The following is a 19,508-nucleotide window of genomic DNA, read 5'->3' as shown; positions in this document are numbered from 1 at the left end:
AATACATATGTATAGGTATGTTTATAATTTTGATTTACAATATATTCGTTATGTTATAACAAAAAAGGGTTTCTATTTCTAAGCAGCTTATTTTAAAATAAACAGTAAACCGCTAATAGGGTTAAAAATATATGCATAAACGCCCAGGTCCAGTATAAACTGCGGAAAATATAGAAAAATCTTTAATAAAATCTTTCGCTTCTCTCGATTTACACTGCTGCTCACCGTGTGACCCTCCATTTGCTGGCGTTCTCCTGAAAGCGCTCATGATGCAGATACTTCTGTATGCCTATTACGAACTCTCTTATATATTTATCATAGTCTAGTGTTTCTAAATCCCATAATAAATGTTTTGTCCGTTTACTACCTTGAAAGTAGTAACGGCTTTGATTTTTGAAAATCCACTCATTCAGCGAGAATGTGCGACCTGCCATTGAAAATTACTTTAAATTGTATATCTTTATGTTGAATGTTAAAAAAACGCACCTGCCAAACAAGCTTGTCTAAATTTTTTTGCAATCGGCAAAACAAATTTTCGTTTCTGCCGCAATAATGTTAGCAGATCCGTCAATAAAGCGGGTACATAGTGTAGCAAAATAACGGCAATTTCGTGTAACATAAAACTTTTTCGGTACTTGAAGTTCGGATACATTAAAATACGCTTGGTCGGATAAATACGCGACCACTTTAGTGTCAGACAGCCTAGGCGCGCCCATGTAATGGGATTCGTAACACCCGAAGTGGCGTTGGCAATGTAAACTCTGTTGGATATAAGGCTCATAAATATATATATTTAATAATTGAACTTCATGAAATCAAGACACAAACCTGCCCAGCGTCGCCTTTTGTGCCATCAATATTAATGTGTTGACCACAAAATCCACCGGTATTATATCGCAAATGATGTCCTTATCGCCTAATATGCTGCTGATTGTACCCTTCCCGATTTCCATCATGATGCCGGTGATGCCTTGTATATTGTCGATCCAACCGGGATATGGTTCACGATGCGCCGCTGTCACGATCGATGGTCGTACGATTACAATAGGTATACACTGTTTGTAATCATTCACAATTTGCTCGGCGATCGATTTCGTAAAGGTGTATGTGTTTGGGTGTGGGCCCTTTGGATGAGTTGGTTAGTTTGAAGGAAAATATATATGTAAGTTAATATTTCAACTCAACTTCTGATAATTATCTGTGAAATTGTTCCTTGTAAATCTGATAAAATTAGAAACGAATTAAGTAATACTTAAATTAACTTCCTTAGTCTTTGGTATAGTGGGATAAATTCAAGATGTTTCCGAATCGGCGCAAAAATTTTTTGTTGAAATATTTACAACCTTATGAGGGAATAGTTCGATGCGACAAAACCAATTTTCGATATGAAAACATGATCAGCGCTTATTGAAATCAGCCCAGTGTCCTTATATGGTATTATTCTCCGATTATTAAATATCGCGATATTTTATAAATTCTATAAATTTAGGGATCTTTTAACTGACGGACCTTGGTTAGTAAAAAGTACATTTCTAATTTTGGTAAAAATATATCCATGTCTTAATCATTATATTAACCGTGTTCGCTGTTGCTACTTGTATAATTGACAGCCGGAGATCTTCACCTTAACAGTTTTAAATTTTACTAACCTTAATATAATTCGCCAAGCTATTGAAATAAGCATCGGGTATTTTGTTGGTGCAATCAACGAACATTTTCCAGTTGACGGGCGGCAATGTAGGATATATTAATTCGTCGACAAATTTACGCCCCGGATTGCAATACGCCGTAGAGACATAAACAAAGCTCTACAAGAAAGATTACTCATTAGAGTTACTAACTTTACGATGCATAAGAAAATATTACCTTTAGCTGTGGCATTTCCTTGCATAACTCCAGCAGATGCCAAGTGCCGATGGCGTTCACGCGTGCGGCGACTTTCAAGCGCTCATTGAAGCGCACTGTGGCGGCGCTGTGGAAAATTATTTGCACATGCGTGCACAAGCGTTGGCGGTCCGAGAGACTTAAACCTGAAGAAATGAAAATATTAAACTATGAGAAAACAAATTTACTAGCGACACTCACCGAAATCGTCATGCTCAATGTTACCCTTCAGATAGACAAGTTTTTCTAGCCGCTCCGGATAATGCGTGCATAGGCGTTCAAAAATTGTATGCTGCACGAAATCCTGATAACGTTGCTCCACCGTTTGGCCGCTCTTCTCACGTATTAACATGTATATGTGTGCGATTTGTGGAAAACTCCAAAGCAATTTCTCAAGCAGAGTTTTGCCCACGAAGCCAGTGGCGCCTAAATGAAAAAAAATGTGAAATGAAAAGTTGCAAGCATAACAACTACGAAGGTAGTTATAAAAGACAGTGACTTTTTAGGAAGAGCTATTTAACATATAGGGCGGAGAAGCAGTTTTTTGCGACATTAAATATTTAATACTCTACCCAAAGCTAACGAAAGATATATTTTTTTTGGAACGAGTAAGTACAAGTACCACTTCGCTTAGTTTGGACTCAGAAAGTGGTTTGCTCAGGGTTCTAATTAATGTCGAAATTGTGCAAGAGCTTCGCAATATAATTTCGTTTTCTGTTCGATTTTTAGAATTTTTGAACTCGAGTGCTAAAAATATCACTTTTTAATAATTGAAAATTATGGTTCCAAGGCCTTCTAGATTTCATCCGCCGAAATTTGTCAAAATTTAACAGTTTTAGTTAACAAATAACAACAGCAGTGTTGCATTTGGAAATAAAAAAGTCACATGTCAGATTCAAATAATCACAGCCTTATCAAGCTGCTCTTGTATAAATACCTCTTTAACTACATAATTTAATGGAAAGCTCTTCTATTTACTGTTGATTAAACAAACAAATTTTTTTCGCCTTCTAACTCACCCGTTACAAAAATCTCTGCGTCCTTGTAGAAGTCCTCGGGTACGGACATACTGCCTCAGGAATGCGCCAACAAACTGTTTTATAAGTAGGTATTTATTGCATAAACCACTTCGTAGTTGTTGCTTTGTTTTGTAATTTCAATAAATGCAAATTTTCCGCGTTGCTGCCATGCAAACACTCCGCCGAGCTGAATGAAAGTGAAAATACTGTGCTAAACTGAATAGTTGATAGTGATGATATTTGAAAACAACATCAACATCCTATGAAAACAAGTTTCCAGCGAGCTTTCCATTGACGCTCTGCTTCAGCGACTGTAGCTGGCTTTGTGCAACAATTTGTGGCAGCACACAAACGCATAGTAAGCCATTGAAAATTAGTGTTTGAGAAATGAATGAATTTCTGCATTACAGTTATTCGCAATATTTGCAAAATTTGGCGGGAAAAGCTTGTTGCAATGTCTCCCTCAAGCGCTATTGCTCTCTTTTTGTTTGTTTACCGTTTGCAACTTTGCGCTTTTCTATTACTTCGGTGGGTATTATTGCGGCTCACCTAAATGCTTCAATGATGCAAGATGACGTTTGCACATAAACTACTTGTCTATCAATGCTTTTGCGGATTGTTTACTATTAAGTAATAGTGGCGAGTAAAATATTTCTTACTCAGCACGGGTTATATATTTAATATATGAATATAAAGATTGTCAAAACGATGATCATGATCGATGGTTTTTTTTTTTAATATTTTAAGGAATAAAGTGTGGTTTCTTAAAAAAAAATTACAACAGAAAAGTTTTTTTTTGGTTTATCAGCATTGAATACTGATCTGGCGGACCCTAACCTAATATTTCAATCACTAAGATTATGAATTCAGGGATACGACTTGTTGTTTCATGAGCGCTCCTACACGTCCTGTTTTCCTGCCGCGCTTGCGATGGACGGTATTCTTTTTTTAAATTTTCTTGCTTTATTGTTTCTCAAAATATTCTCCATTAAGATATATATAACTTTTTATGTGTTTGAACCAATTGTCGAAGCACTTTTGCCATTCTGATTGAGGTATTTCCAAAACATGAGTTTTGAACACATAAACTGCCTTTTCAGGTGCCGAAAAACGGTGATCTTTTAGTTTATTTTTACATACGAGAATCAAAAGAAGTAAAAGAATTTCTCGAAAGACAACTGGCAAACAAATGGTTGTGTATCACTCAGAATTTACTGTTCTGCGTCGTTCTAGTGGTATGGTTGCGACAGCTATAGTTTTTCCAAAAAAAACAGGCAACCATTTGCTTGGAAGTGCTTCGTGCGTGAACAACTTTTGTTGGATTCGGCTCAACTGGAAACACAGTGGATTGCTGTCTACTTTCGGACTTACGTAAATCCACGATAAAGGTAGTGATTATGATTTAATTAATAATAGTTGAAGGATTATACTGAAACTTTCTATGCTTTGAAGAAAGTTTGATCTGAGTAACCGAAGCAAATTCCTTCATGGGTCAATTACTCAGTGGCTCACCTAATCATGCTTTATCGAAATGAATCCGATTGAATAAATCATTCTACTTTAAATGCATTTTTGATATATGAATAAAGAAGTTTGCTTCGGAGCTTTAAAGCTCTTCAGCTCTATCGAAAGCATTAATTTCAAATAGTTTTGAATCATCTTACTTATTTTGATTTTTGATATTTGAATGAAGCAATTTGCTACGGTTCTTTAAAGCTTTTTAACTATATCAGAGTTTAAATCTCGAATATTTTTGAATCCTCTTACTTCAAATGAATTTTTGATTTATGAATCAAGAAACTTGCTTTGAAGCTTCAAAGCCCTCAGCTCTATCGAAAGCTTCAGTCTCGAATATTTAAATATTTGTAGCATTTTGAAATAATTACCAGCCAATATCGGTTTTTCAAGTGCATATATTTATGTACATTCGTATGAGATTGTATAAGATTTGCCTTATATTACTAATATATATGATACATATCGGTTTATATATACATACATATACTACTGTATATGAAAATATAGTGCTCGTTTCGTTAATGTGTTAATAAAATAAGTAATCGTAATTAAAACTTAAGTACAATTAATTAATTGACAATTTTAAACAGTAGAAAAAAAAATAGAAATGCCTAGACTGTGCTTGTATAACTTTGCGCGATATTTCTTCTGTAGATAGGTATGTACACATAAATTATTAAGGCTTTGTTAATCACAGATTTATTTAACTACTTCTTTTTTTTAAGCTTTTAAAGTTAGTTGTTAATTTTAAACGTATGCGAATAACAATAAAATTATATTTAAGAAAGTAATAATAGCTGCACTACAAAATAATTATTTATAAGGTATATACATATGTACTATATATAATATAATTATTAGAGGGAAGACTTTATTTCCGATGGCACACGCTAAATTAACTAAATAATACAATTAAATACATATGAAAAATAATGAATAGCGCAACCTACTTATAGGCGCGTATTACTCGTATCACCCTCGACCGTCCAAACAGTGGCGGTTAACGGTGAACGCTCTTTCCTATTCGAATCATCGCTATCGATCGCTTCAGCCATCGTTAGATTAGCTGTATTCTTCTGCCGAGGCGGCTGCAGCAAGCAGGTGCTAATGCCACCAATTATCGTTAGCACAGCGAAAAATGTAAGCGAAAGCGCGACATCGGTCTTTTTGAGTAGATTGATGAACGGCGCGCTCAACAGCCAAATCCGCGCGAAGGTCACGACTGAGAAAGCAAAAGGTTGCTTCTTATGTGCCGGCATTACTTCGGCCATGCAACCCTGCATTAGCGACTGCGCACATGAGACGCTGACTTTTGGCACCAGGGCGATGATCATCCAGAGGACGACTTTGAAGTCGGGATTCACTGCATGAAACAATAAATGTTTATAAAATAAGCTTTATCAATTTTGTGATGCGAGACTTACAGTTCGCGCGCGTAAAAGTCCAACCAAGGCAACCGATCAAACCGGCGACAATATTGAAGCAACCAGCATACATAAATTTCTTGTTACCCTGCTTCATGACGAAGTGTAGAGCAATGAAGCAACCAACGATCTCAGCAACGCCTAAAAATTGTCAAAGGGAAAAGCTTAAAGCATGAGAGCTTTCATAAATAACGCACAACGCTTTCACTTACCCATCGCTATCGTATTCGGTATACGATAGTCGCGTCCGAATGAGCGCAAGTTTAACAACATGCCCATATAGTTCACAATGTAGCAAGCAAGTGCGACGTGTGCCGCCAGCATATAATGCTTTGCACGTGGCCCTCGCCATAGCTGCAGCCATGTAGCCGGCGGGTTTTGGGAACGCAGAGTTTCGCGCAGCTTTTCGATTTGTTGACGAAAATCGTCGGGTATGAGGAAAGTACGTTCATTGATGTCCACAGCTTTGCGTATCATGCGTTCCACACGGTAGACATCGTGTTCGTTACCATTCTTCAATAGCCAACGCGGAGATTCTGGTGTCCATTGCAGCAGCAATAGCAGTATTACGGTGGGGAATGTAATGCCCAAATAGAGTTGGCTCCAATTGTTGAAGAACGATGAAATGCCCGGCAGCAGTATAATGCCGAGTGACCAAAATGTGTCGTAGAGTATGATGACACCGGTGCGATAGCGACCGCCAGTGATGTCAACAACTACCGAGAGTAATGGAAAGCGTTAGATACAGTTTAAATCGCTTTGAAGTTCATTTGCTACTTACAGATTGCCTGCGCCGAGGTGAACATCATCGCGCAGCCAATAGCTGCGAGACAGCGAAAGATGCAGTGCATGGTTAAATCGGCTGAATAACCGGTGACCACACCAAGTATGATCTGCAGCACCGCGCCAATGATGTATACTGTGCGCGGACTGAGTCTGTAAAGGAGGTAAAAACATTCGTTAATTTTAGCATTTTAACTCAACTGCCTGCTACTCACTTCAACATCGCTTTGGTGCCGATGACGCCGCCCACCAACACGCCGAACAAATGCCAGTACTGCGTCCAGGCCACAAATATCTCACGCAGACAGACCAAATTGTACTGCATGATAAACGAGTAGAAGTAATCTTCGTATACGAATTGCGTGCATGGCTTCTGCGAGAGCATCTCACCCGTCGAGGTGCCATTCGGCGCCACATTCGCGCTCCAATTTACCACGTAACACTGATTCGCCGTTATCGACTGATTCGCAGTCAGCTGGCTCGCATCGCAGTGATACTGCGTGGGCGGTTTAATTTCGGGTGCAGTGTAAATTATACAAGCCATGAACCAGGAGGCGGGTAATTTGCACAAAAAGAGTATAAGCACCGAGCGCAGCTGCCAGATGCCGAAATCGCCCAACACGCTGCCAATGATGTCGCTAGCTGTTGTGGATGGTGTTGGCGTTGCTTTCGCATTGGGCTTTGGTGCCAGCATTGCTTCGCCGAGAATTCTGCTGCGTATGTCCGCATTGAGCTTCGTTGTACGTGGTGGTGTGGCTGGTGGCGTGTAACCACCTATACTATTAGCATCGTTGGGCATCATATATGGACTGACATTGTGTCCGTGTGTGTGTGATGGTGTTGTGGCGGATATTAGTGATGCCGACAGTCGGCTGCTATCGTTGTCATTGTTGTAAATTGTTGGTGTGTGCTGATTGCTATGTATGCTGTTGTTGCTGTTGTTACGTTGAATATGTTGCTTCAAGAATTCAGGAGTCATTACTGCAATGTTGTATGTTTCTATTACTTGTTGTTGTTTGTTGGTAGCGTTTAAATGTCAGAAACGCATAATATTCGTATATTCGCACTTAAGCAAATGTGTTGTTGTAAAAATGCTTGTAATTGGCAAGTGCAGTGGAAAGATCTGGAAAAATAAGAGGGGAAAAGTTGATTTTGAATGTCTAGTTTCTAAATCCAAGCTTTGTGTTGATAAGGAAACTTAGCAGACGAGTAAATTAAAATTTCTATAGCGTTAGGGATGTCATAAACAGAAACGAATGTAGTTTTTTTTTATAAGTTTCGCGTAGTTTGCGGTTTTTACTGTATAGGGGATATAACTTTTACGAAATGAAAGTCCATCGAAAAGAATTGTTCGCAACCCTGTCCCTACTTCAAGGAGTTCTTTACCACACTAAGAACAGATTAAATTAGTAGTTTTTGCATGAACTGTGCTTCCTATCACAATAAGTGGGTTTCTAAGACTTAATTGTGTAAGCTTAATACTAATTTACTGTAATGACTGGATCTTGAAATATTATCCTATAAGGAAGTTCTAAAATAAGTGAATAACTGATAGAGATCATATATAGATGGACCTTAAAGTTTCATATGCTGTATTCGATTTGCTTAGAAAGTAGAATGTGGCGAATCGAACAAAAAACTGACAGCATAAAACAAACGGAGAGTTGGAAGAGCTATTCACCTAAATTATATACATCAAATTCAATTTTGTTATTGCTTTTACTTGTTTATTTTTTTACAAGAGAATCCAGCGCAAACTACTGAAGAAGCAGCGAATCGAGAACGGCTTTTATGTAAAATGTCACTGAATTCTACTGTTCCATCTTTTCATATTCCAAAGAGCATCCTGAAAGCTTTCTTACTTCTCAATATTTCTTAAATCTTATTAAAGCATAAAAGAAAAAAGTCAATCATATCCCTTTAAGGCTTTTGTCTTGAAATTTAAAATAAACTAAAAGAATCCAAATTACTAAAATTTTTTTTTGTGATATTATATTGTGGGATTCACAAAAATGAGTCATTGATAAACGAAAACGTCACACTTGTTTACAATACCGCAAACCTGTTGTAATTTTAAAACTCTTCGTGGAAAACGATGATGAATGTGATCCTGAAATGGAATGCGGATTTAAATTTAACTCGCGTGCTTTTAATTAATGGGCGTAATGCGCCACGAAATGTAAAGTCGTCAGCATTTTATGTGACAATTGTGTTTGTTGTATGCGTTAATTAATAATTATGCGTTTAAAAAATATTCTTGGAAATCTTACAAAACTTTTTTTTAAAAAAATGCATAGTATAGACACACATATTATATAATAGAATATCTCCGTAATACATCCTTTTTGCACCTAATGTACTAGAAAAATAAATTTACAAAATTTATTTGAAGTTTTGGAATAGACATACATATATACGTATTTGCATCATTGTTTTAAAAATTCCGAAAAATCATAATTAGACTTATGACGTTTTCAGTTTTCACACAAATATATTTATGTTATTGTAGCAATAATTGCACTAAAAAATTTTATTTTTAAATGCAGAAACCTTTTAATAACACAATTTCATATGCCATGCATTAATATTGGTTAAAACCATGACGTTTGTGAACTGTGGAAATAAACAATTTTTGCGTCATGTACGTTACATAGTATATAGCGAATTTACGCAAGCAGTCTGTTTACCAAATATACTTACAGCGAAAAAATAATAAAAAATTAGTTTGAAAACCGTGACTCAATTATTGTAATAACGAGATGGTTTTTTTCTGGCGGTTTTGAGCTAATTTTAATTGAAAAAGAAGTAACAAGGATTAAAAAGAAACCCTGCTGTGCCACACCCAAAGTAGAAAATTAATGTCTTCAACGTTAACATCATAAAGAAATGACGCTGTGCGACAAGTTGATGGTAACTGCAAAATATTATGAAACAGTATTTAATCGAATGGGGTATTAAAAGAGATTTTAAAAATGCATGTTATTGTAAGATAGAATAATTTATGTACCTAGAAAATAATAAAGGTTTTTTCATATAATAATACTTAAAATCTCGTTATATATCTCCAAAGTCAATTTTCGGAAGATGCTTATATTATAATAGCTAATTCAAATTTTTAATTTGTTAATGGAATGTGTTCTGGTACTGTTAGTTTTTACACTATGCATACCTTGTATTCCATTCTTTCAAATTAACCAATTAAGTTTTGACTAAGACCAGCACTGTAAACAAATAAAATTTCAGACTTCTGCGTTTTACAAATTTGAAGTATTTATAACAACTGCAGCTGGCAACTAGATTGATTTTCCTACATTTTGATTGATGCCATTTCGCTTTTGACAGTTCTCGCAACCGAGTAGCAAAGAGAACTCCCATTGGTCGTATTTTTATAGCTTATGTAATTGACGACCAATCATAAGCGACTAAATATTTAAGACTACACTGTGATTTATTTCTTCAAATTCTTCTCTCTAACGCTATAACGACACTATCTGTTTATATATATATAATTCTTAAATTTGGTATATATATATTGAGATGTGCTATCGGTTACTTACTTAATTACACAAAATGTGTTTTTTTTTTTAATATAAGATAAGTTTTTTTATAAGAAATATTACTAAAGTATACACAAGTTGCACTCTACTACTGCTCCGCAACACACGGCCTTAATTCGTTCAAAGCCAGTAAGTAACTAAATAACTGTGTGCTCTTGTTAACGGAAAGCTCGGCGTTAATTATCGAGCTCACTTTGAAGGTGACTAATTTCGGCTGCCGATCGAAAGAATTATGCACTTCCAAAGAAACACAAGAAAGGGCATATCATGCGTACAAAAGAGGGCGAGAGGAAAAGGTGAAAAGCAAAAACAAAAAACTCATTCTTTTAAACAAATAAATGCATTGCGGTGATACGCGAAAAAGATTTTGTCATTTTGACATATTTGACGTAAGTAATAATCATAATATACACATGTTGGCACACACAGCAACCGGTTGCAGTTGTACATACATATGTGTGTATGTATATGTGTGATTTCAGTAAAAATTCCGGAATTTCGCACGAGTACTCTACAGCTACCGCTTTCAATTTGCCGGCTGTTCGCCCAAATATAGCAGTAAAACAACAACAACAACAGCAAAAAAGGAAATAAAGCAAAAAAGTAATGCAATAAAGTGAAATACATGCATGGAAAATATATTAAAAATCCACAAAGGCAAGGAAATAAAATGTGCTTTGTGTGTATGTTTGTAATTGAACTTGTTATTGTAATTAAATTGATAAGCACTTCTTGAAATCTTTTACATTGATTGTGGTTTGCTCAAGTCGAGCGCAACAATTATTGCCTTGATTCATGTGATTTTGATAAAAATATATATGTACATACATACAAAAGAATAATTTCGGTCACTGTTTATTGGGCTCGTCCAAGTGGGTATAATATATGCTTATTTATGTACATACATAAATATGTTAAATAATTACTCAAATGTATGTAGAAACTGATGCGCAAGAGTGTATTTTCGGTTCCACATAAACAATACTTATTTTCGCCAAGCACTTGCACATTGTACCTTGAGAAGATTCTTATGACGTATGTATGTTGACATATTTCACGCTTATTGCATCACAGTGTTAGTTGACTTACGCGCTCGGTGCAGATAGGGGCTTGGAGCTATCTTAGCTCTCCGAAAAGACAAAAAGGTTGCAGCTAAGTGGGTCTGAGTTATCATGAAATTTCAAGAGCTGTTACGGAATGTTGCTGCTGTGGAATAAATAAGTATATAAGTATGTATGTATGTGGAATGCTGAAGATATGAATTAAAGGCATATACAGCTTGAAACACGAAAGGATCTGAGGATCTTGATATGTATCTCTCTCTCTCCGTCTGCCAAACTCAGTTAGCATCTTTAAAGCGGAAGTACTAGATATACAGCAGGCCTGTGGTGTTCTATTAAATAGCCACGGAAGATACAGGAAGATATCATAACACACAGATAACCAGGCGGCATTGCTAGCCTTGTCATCGCCATAAACTAATTCCACCGTAGTCAACAAACGCAGGAAGGCTTTATGCTCACAGGCAGGTCAACTGTCTATAATTTGGGTTCGCGGTCACAGCAATATTTTCGCCAACGAAAAAGTAAACGAGTTGGCCAAGTTAGGAGCCTGTGTAGACGAATCCGAAGCAGATATAATACAGTGCTTGCTAAAAATGATCAAAAGGGAGCTCAATTCACAATTTGAACAAATAACTCAGAATAGATGAAAATCAATAAACAAATACAAGATAGCGAAGCAGATATGCAATAATATGGCAAGACAAGCACTAAGGCCTTATAAACTTTCTCTGTGAGTGCCCAGCTCTATGACAAATCTGATATAGAACTCTTAGAATCCATCAGGTATCAAAAATGTCAATCTACAAAAAGCATAGGTCAACAGAAGTTTTGTATCTTTATATATTATAAAGGAATGTACCTAAATTTTCTCTTTAATTTTCGCGGTTGAGTCGTGTGTGTCTGAAGCTTCTTTGAGTATGCTACTCCGGTCTGTTTCAGTAATTACACGATTATTGTCACCCTTGAAAATCTTTTCATAAGTTTCTTTAATTTAAAATAAGCCGGCAATTTTTTTCGATGTCTTGGATTTGATGAAAATTAATTAATATTAACACCACAAAATATTTGCTGATTGTGGATAACAAAGTACTTGTATATATTTGTATACTTATATTTCGTGCTGCTAATATGATGACGCGCAGTGTATATGGATTTACTTAAAATTAGTGAAATTCGAAAAATATTCTCTTAGCTCAAGCTGATGGTTCATTTCGACTCACCCCAGTGTATTTTTACGTCAATTTACATTTCTGCAATTTAAAGAAAATTTTACAATTTCTAAAATAATTTAAAATCTGGCTTTCGCATGTACATTAATGCTAAATGAGGTCGATCGCTCCGTAGTTTTCAGTACTACGAAAGTACACTAACTCAATGCACTCACATACATACATATATACTAATATACAAAACGGGCACACATATTCATACATATACATACATATCTCTGTATACAGTTATTTTGCTTGCGTTATGACGACTGACCGTTAATTTGTGCGCAACTCGTTCACTATTTAATTGAATTCAATTGGCGCATTGGAACGCAATCGATTTGTGAAGTCAGCGTGCAAAGAGAAAAAAACACTTCACTTGTGGCAAACTGAGCGTTCCATGCAAGCTGCCTTCATTGTAAGTATGTATGTATGTATATGTGGTTCTATTTGAATAAGTTTGCATGTAAAAATATTCATACTTACTTATGTACATACATATCTTTATTGTTTATATGCAATGTCGCTGGCAAGGAAAACTTTCGCAAAGGCGCTTCTCACTTGGCATTTACGCTTGCACTTCGATTACTTTGATTGCGAGCGTATAAAAATAGCATTTATCCATTTTGTTTCTTACTGTTGCTTGCTGTCGTCGATCGAAGACTTTGCAATTGAAGATTTCATTTGAGTAATTGCTTATACAAACAACTGACACACGTAACCATAAACTGCTAAACTGATGTATTTACGCAGAAGAATAATAAACAAGCACATCTACATATTTATTTATATATTCATATACATGTATGTATGCATGTACTATATGTATGTAAGCGTAAGTGTATTTAATAAATGATGACAATTGCAGAGATCGAATTAAAGTAAACACCACGCAAAATCATATACTTGTACATATGTAAGTATAAATCTTGCTGACAAGCATGACAACTCAACGCAAGGCAACACAACAAACGCTTGCTTACGAGATGGGTGCCAAGATCGTCGGCGCTGTCAATTTGCCAACATATAAATAATGGACAAGATGACATCTTGGCGATAATGTCATCAAATGGTAGTACCGCTTGACGCTTGTGTACCACTCATGTAGGCACAGCAAAATGCCACCCATTCGTACATGCATAAAGTCTGTATGTAGCCGAGAACGCAAGTGGTTAAATCAGCGCACGTGGAACAGTAAATATGATTAGAACTATGTAAGTGTGTGTGCCGGCGGGTTGGTGTTGTTTCGAGTCAAAAGAAAACATCTGAGTGCCGAAAATCAGAAACGGCGATAAGCGAGTGGCATCCGCTATATATACATATGTATACGTATGCATATTCATATATATGTATGTGTGATTGGCGCTATGCGCACGCATAGCACTAACTCGTGGTTGCCCAGTGGTAGGTGTGAACCTGATTGGTGAGATTTTCAGTGTGCTCGACGAAGAATCACATTCACACAAGTTTTCGTACATATAATTAACGAGGCGCTAATCGTTGGGTAGTTTTTATTAGTGTATATCTGGTATGTGTGTTTATTGTATACACATACATACATAAATCATAGCGTGGGAATATACAGTTGCGTATAAAATGATAGCAAGTTGTGAACAATTCTTATTGACTTTTTAAAGGCAATTTCAATTTTTCAGCGAAGTATTTAATTATGCTAAATAGGTATGTTTTTTTAAAATATATTTTAATTAAAAATACGCTAAGATTTATTTAAATTTTTAAAGCTTCATGAAAAAAACTAACTTTTTGTGAATGACTGTATTGGTTCACAATTTCAAATGCAAGTTTTTTTTTAATAAAAACAAAATATAGTTAAAGATAATATTCTAATTAACTTTTATTAGAATGCAATTGAACAATAATAATTTTTTTCTTCTCTGCTAACATATAAATAAATAATTCTTCTAAAGTATGGCTTTGTATGTTCATCTGCATATTACTGAAAAACCTTACTCTTTTAATATTCCTCTTAGTTTTACTTGTGTTTTACTTTTGTTTTGTTTTGCTACCCTATTACAAAATATGTATTAAATTGATGACTTGTCGAATATATTCAATTTAACGAGCATTTTGTTTTACTTCTCTTCCTGCTTTGTTCGAAAATGTTAATTTCAGCTTCTCAGGCATAATAATTAGATGTTAATATTACTCAGAAACCGACCGACATTCCGAAAAATATATGCACAAACCTATATATCTATGGTATCTTCTTAAACACAATTATTATATCATGTTACCTGCTTAATTCTTATTTAAACTTAAAATAAAATAGTTGACTGAACTAACTTAAATATAACGGAAACATTTAACGTAAATCAAGAATTAAAGAAATTTTAATTTTTATCATTTTTATTTGAACGTTGCTATTAATACGCGCATGACTGTACGCTGATAAAATATTTGTTTTTAATAAAACATACTCACTGCATACCTGCTTGTGTATATATATTTTTTTTTATTGCATTTTTCTACTTTAATTAGTGCACAATTGGCCACTCATAACAACAAACATACATATAATATTTATGTATTGTACATACTTGTTCATACGCTGTTACGCTTCTGTGTGGCTCTGATCAAGTGTCTACACAGATTTATTTGTTGTTGTAGCTACAAACAATGCACTTATATACATACGTATGTATATTTATTTATGTTTTCACTTGTCACGAGTGCGTTAAGTCTTTTGTTAACAATTTATGTAGTACTTGAACAATTATTAATTGCTACACAATCACAGCGCGCAAATACTGGTAGCATAATAGTTGATATAGTTATCGGTCGTAATTATAAAAATTAATTGTTTTAATTGAATAGCAAACTAAGCTTTTGATTAAAACAAACAATGCATACTTACATATAAAAAATATATAATATATAAATAGAAATATCAGAAAATAAATTTCCTTTGGAAAATTATAACTTTTTATAAGTAAATTGTTTTCGATCCCAGTATAGTATTATAGCGCGAGTTTAAATTTACGATTCTATTTCTAGAACTTAAGCATATTGTAAACTACAATAGACCAGAATTTAACTGCCAACACACCTAACAAATATTGACCAATGATTATTCCCCATAACAGCTGTTTCAATTAATTCCACTTTTTTCTGGTTTAAATAGTAAAACCAATTTTCTACGATACATTTACTTACCGACTGATTGCTTGGATTATTTACAATTATGTTGTTAATTGTTACACACTTGCGTTTCGTTATGAAATTATGTATGTAATTTTTGTGAGTTTGTTGTATTTAATTACGCGCTGCAACGGAAACAGACCTTAATTTAGAGTATTGCATTACAAAATACTACAAAAATATTAATAACGTATGAATATTGTTTACTACGCCGATATTCTGCGATATTCTGGAAAAATACACAAGATGTGGGAGACGAAAGCAAAAACTTTGAAAACATTTATGACTATAGTGGCTTCTGGTTCATGGAAAATATAATTTACTATTGTGAGAATATTGAATTGTAGTGGCGAAAGTTGGCTTTTATGGTCTTACACTCTTAACTAACATTCTGTTCCAACGACAGTCGGCCTTTTATACGGCCAAGGATTGACAACTCGGCAGCATTCTTAAAAACGTTTTGGGAAATGTTTTCTGCCGCTATAACCACTTACCAACATTCTCGCATACACATACTCTTCTGACGTTCTGAGATTTTAAAGGTGTTTTATGAGTTAAAAGCATGTTTTACGACTTTATATTGATTAAGTGTGGTGGAAATGTTTTTGCAGCAATATAATATTTTAGTCCTAACACGATTTTATCGGTTATAATTGGAGGGTACAGAGGTTTATGTAATTTAAATGAGCTGTTTGGTTGATTGGTTGAAAGTGAAGATTGCAGAGTCATCGTTAGGCTCGTCAAGTTCACCAGTGTACCCCAATTATTTCCATTCATACATTGTAGCAACCCCTTTTCTAATACATATATGTATGTATATACAGGTCTACTACTTAGTTAAATTATTTATATGTACCATATATATATATATATATATATATACATATGTGGCTAAGGGTGTCCAAAATATCCCCAAGTTGTTTTTTTTTCTCCCTAAAGTTTTAGTTTTTGCCTTAAAAACAAGTATCCAATGTAAACAAACTTTGTATCTTCAATTTAAACCGTGCCTAAATTATATTTCTTTTCCCATATATAAAACATGGGATTTTTTAATATTTTGCATTGAGGCAGCAAATCTACAAGTTTCAAGAAAATATATTTTGAGTTCCTCTCTACAAAAAAGGTCTTAACGATTTTTTCTTAAAAATATTCCTCTCTTACTTTAACGTGAAGGTTCTCCGCCTTACATTTTTTGTACCCACCCTAATATATATATTATACATATATAATAAAATGAATTGATATTATATTATGTTTATTTAGAACCTTACTAGTAGCCTTTGCAAATATAAAGCACATTTAATAAAATTAAATTTAATTATGAAACAATATAAACGCGTTATATATTTAAAGTATCCAGTTATAATTTATTTTAAAAAAATGGGGTGAGGTTTATTGCTGCACACCTACACACACATATTCATGCTTGTATGTGCATTATACAGTTCGTACAGTGTGTACGAAAAAAATGGATCATTTTTCAAACGATCATATCACCGATTTCATGACATTCGCTTTTGAAGTTTACACTTATATTGGCTCAGCGCAAAAACAAAAAAAAAAAAAAAGAAAAGCAAAAAGTAAGTTAGCTTGCATAAATTTAGCGCGCAGTGTTCTCTTCTCAGCGAGTTGCACAATTCAAACAGGTGTTTCAACGCGTTTATTAATAACCGAACTTTCGCGAACGCTTGCACATGTGGATGTGTGTGCATGTAAGCGCATACCATATCTTTTGTTTCGGAGCAGTTTTCGAAAAGCTTGACGAATTCTTTATACCACAAAAAAGTGAATGCGACAAAGAGGTATGAAACTAAACGTAAACTAACGTAAACAGAGAAGGTAAATGTTTTTGTTGTTGTTTCAATTTACCTGCCCAGGATGCTGCAATGCACACTCTTTGTTATTTTTATTGCTTGGTGTTGAAATGAAAAAACAACAACGGTTAAATCACAAAACAGTTAGTCACAACAACTCTTATATTCAAATGCGCGCTTAGGTACCGTTGCACAAACGTTTTATACTTATTAGCTATTAGGCTAGCTGCCGAGATCTATAAGCGTTTTGCTGATGCTTTTTCTTGCGCTTCGCTTCTTTTGTCTTATTTACTTATGTTATTCTTGAGCAACTTAAAAACCGTACGTCCGGTTGAACGCCCGATGCGCAACTGAAACGCCTAAAATGATCGTCGGCGAACGACAGAACTTAGAACAGTAAGATTTACATACAACTTGTATATAAAAACAACAAGAAGTAAGAACACAAGCGACCAGCTCGCTGCATAAGTATATTTATATGCATGAATGAAAGTCAGTAAAGCGAGCGAGCGAATGTGTATGGATGTGTGTATGCGTGTATGTGTGCAAGTAGGCAGCGTCATTTTAGGCAGCCTGTTCAGTTGTTCGGAGTGGTCAGCGCTGTCGTCGGCCGGAGTAGCTTTAAAGCGACACAGATCCAGACACACATACACGCATACATACACTCTTCGGCAATGCTGCTGGATGTTATACACATATGGCTTGGCCGATTTAGTTTTTAGTACCTTTAAGATATTCTTTGTTTATGGCCTCAATCAACTGCTGACACATCACGCCGGAATGAATATGTCCTGTTTCGTGAACAGAAAAAGTTCAGCTAAATATGGCTGAGCGATGACTTGCTTCTCGAGCGTTTTGTAGCTTTGAGCTCCATATTCTCTAATATTATCTTAGAAATGAAAATGTATAAAGTTTACTAAGGAAACAATTTGGTGCTCTTGTGGCCTGCATACGGAGTAGCAATGGTTTGCAAGGACCTGGTGAACTTAGTTTTGTGGTCAAGAAGTATAAAAATTCTAATTTATCTCGTTCGATACATAACGAAATTCATTTCAACCCCCAACCTTCACATGATCTTGTTACTCAATTTAAATTTAAAGACATGCTTTTAGAGAGAACTATTTTTCCTGATTATAAATATTGCAGTTTTTGAGTAGTCTTTGAGTGAAATCTTTTGTATTAGACAAGATATCTTCCGAAATTTTACACGAATTATGGTCGAAGGCAACGTTAAACTCTCCAAAAAAATTATTCAGTTGAGACTACGATAGCATATGGCTGTAATACAAATTCAACGATCAAAATTAAGTTATTGTATGAAACACATTTTTATTTGTTAAGGGTATTAGAGCTTCGGTGCAACCGATTGAACAATTTTTATACTCTTGCAACATGTTTCTACAGAGTATAATAGTTTTGTTCACCTAACCGTTGTTTTTATCACCTAAAAATATTCGCGTTAGATATAGGCTAACCATATACTATATATATATATATATATATATAAATTCTCAGGATCACGATATGAGTTGAATTCCAGGTGTCTGTTTGTCTGTCCGTTCGTCTGTGCAAGCGATAATTACGATATAACGATTTTGTTAAAAACTACTTATGGTAAAGCGCAATATATCAGTAACCAAATGCGGCAGAGGCATTAAATTTTACAACCAGTATGATACAAGAGGGCTTTATAGGAGCTGGGGTCAAACTTGGAAGATAGGCGTGGCACCGCCCACATTTAGATGAAATCACATATTTCCGGACTCACCGGCATATAACATAATCCTGACCTGATTCTATGTCACATTGTGAAAATGGACGGAATTGGACTACAACCACGCCTACATTCCATATAGCATAATTTTAAATTCAATTTCATTCTTCACTTTCCAGTACACAAATCCAACATCAATGAATATATTCAGATAAAACTTTGCACATATAGTGCTTTTGACGCATCCTTGCACGTTGCAAGAGTATAAAATGTTCGGTTACACCCGAACTTAGCACTTCCTTACTTGTTATTGTTCCTTTACATCTTGCGTCAGAGTATCTTAGTTGTTGTTTTGTTAATA

The 19,508-nt window shown here is 35.0% G+C and overlaps 2 protein-coding genes across 5 annotated transcripts; both read right to left on the bottom strand.

The window, feature by feature from the left end:
- Positions 1–43: 43 nt before the first annotated feature.
- LOC106627709 (putative fatty acyl-CoA reductase CG5065) lies at positions 44–3,073 on the bottom strand. The gene is made up of 8 exons (XM_014247919.3): positions 2,904–3,073; positions 2,086–2,310; positions 1,867–2,030; positions 1,650–1,808; positions 829–1,124; positions 487–761; positions 226–427; positions 44–159 (listed from the first exon to the last, which is right to left on the bottom strand). Exons 1-8 carry the CDS (start codon positions 2,950–2,952, stop codon positions 93–95), a joined length of 1,437 nt encoding a protein of 478 aa, XP_014103394.2. The 5' UTR covers positions 2,953–3,073; the 3' UTR covers positions 44–92.
- A 1,725-nt stretch (positions 3,074–4,798) lies between these two features.
- LOC106627691 (organic cation transporter protein) lies at positions 4,799–17,792 on the bottom strand. Of its 4 annotated transcripts, XM_036377923.2 has the most exons (7): positions 17,489–17,792; positions 15,635–15,744; positions 6,844–7,751; positions 6,627–6,781; positions 6,058–6,561; positions 5,846–5,986; positions 4,799–5,784 (listed from the first exon to the last, which is right to left on the bottom strand). In XM_036377923.2, exons 3-7 carry the CDS (start codon positions 7,605–7,607, stop codon positions 5,372–5,374), a joined length of 1,977 nt encoding a protein of 658 aa, XP_036233816.2. In that variant the 5' UTR covers positions 7,608–7,751; positions 15,635–15,744; positions 17,489–17,792; the 3' UTR covers positions 4,799–5,371. The 4 variants fall into 4 exon arrangements, with proteins under 4 accessions (XP_036233816.2, XP_036233814.2, XP_069966351.1 ...); XM_036377921.2 differs by lacking the exon at positions 15,635–15,744; XM_070110250.1 differs by lacking the exon at positions 15,635–15,744 and having other exon boundaries at positions 6,844–7,722.
- Between the last annotated feature and the right edge of the window lie 1,716 nt (positions 17,793–19,508).

The sequence above is a fragment of the Bactrocera oleae genome, chromosome 2 (genome assembly GCF_042242935.1).
Source record: "Bactrocera oleae isolate idBacOlea1 chromosome 2, idBacOlea1, whole genome shotgun sequence".
NCBI lineage: Eukaryota > Metazoa > Arthropoda > Insecta > Diptera > Tephritidae > Bactrocera > Bactrocera oleae.
This window is presented reverse-complemented; position numbering and strand designations above follow the sequence as displayed.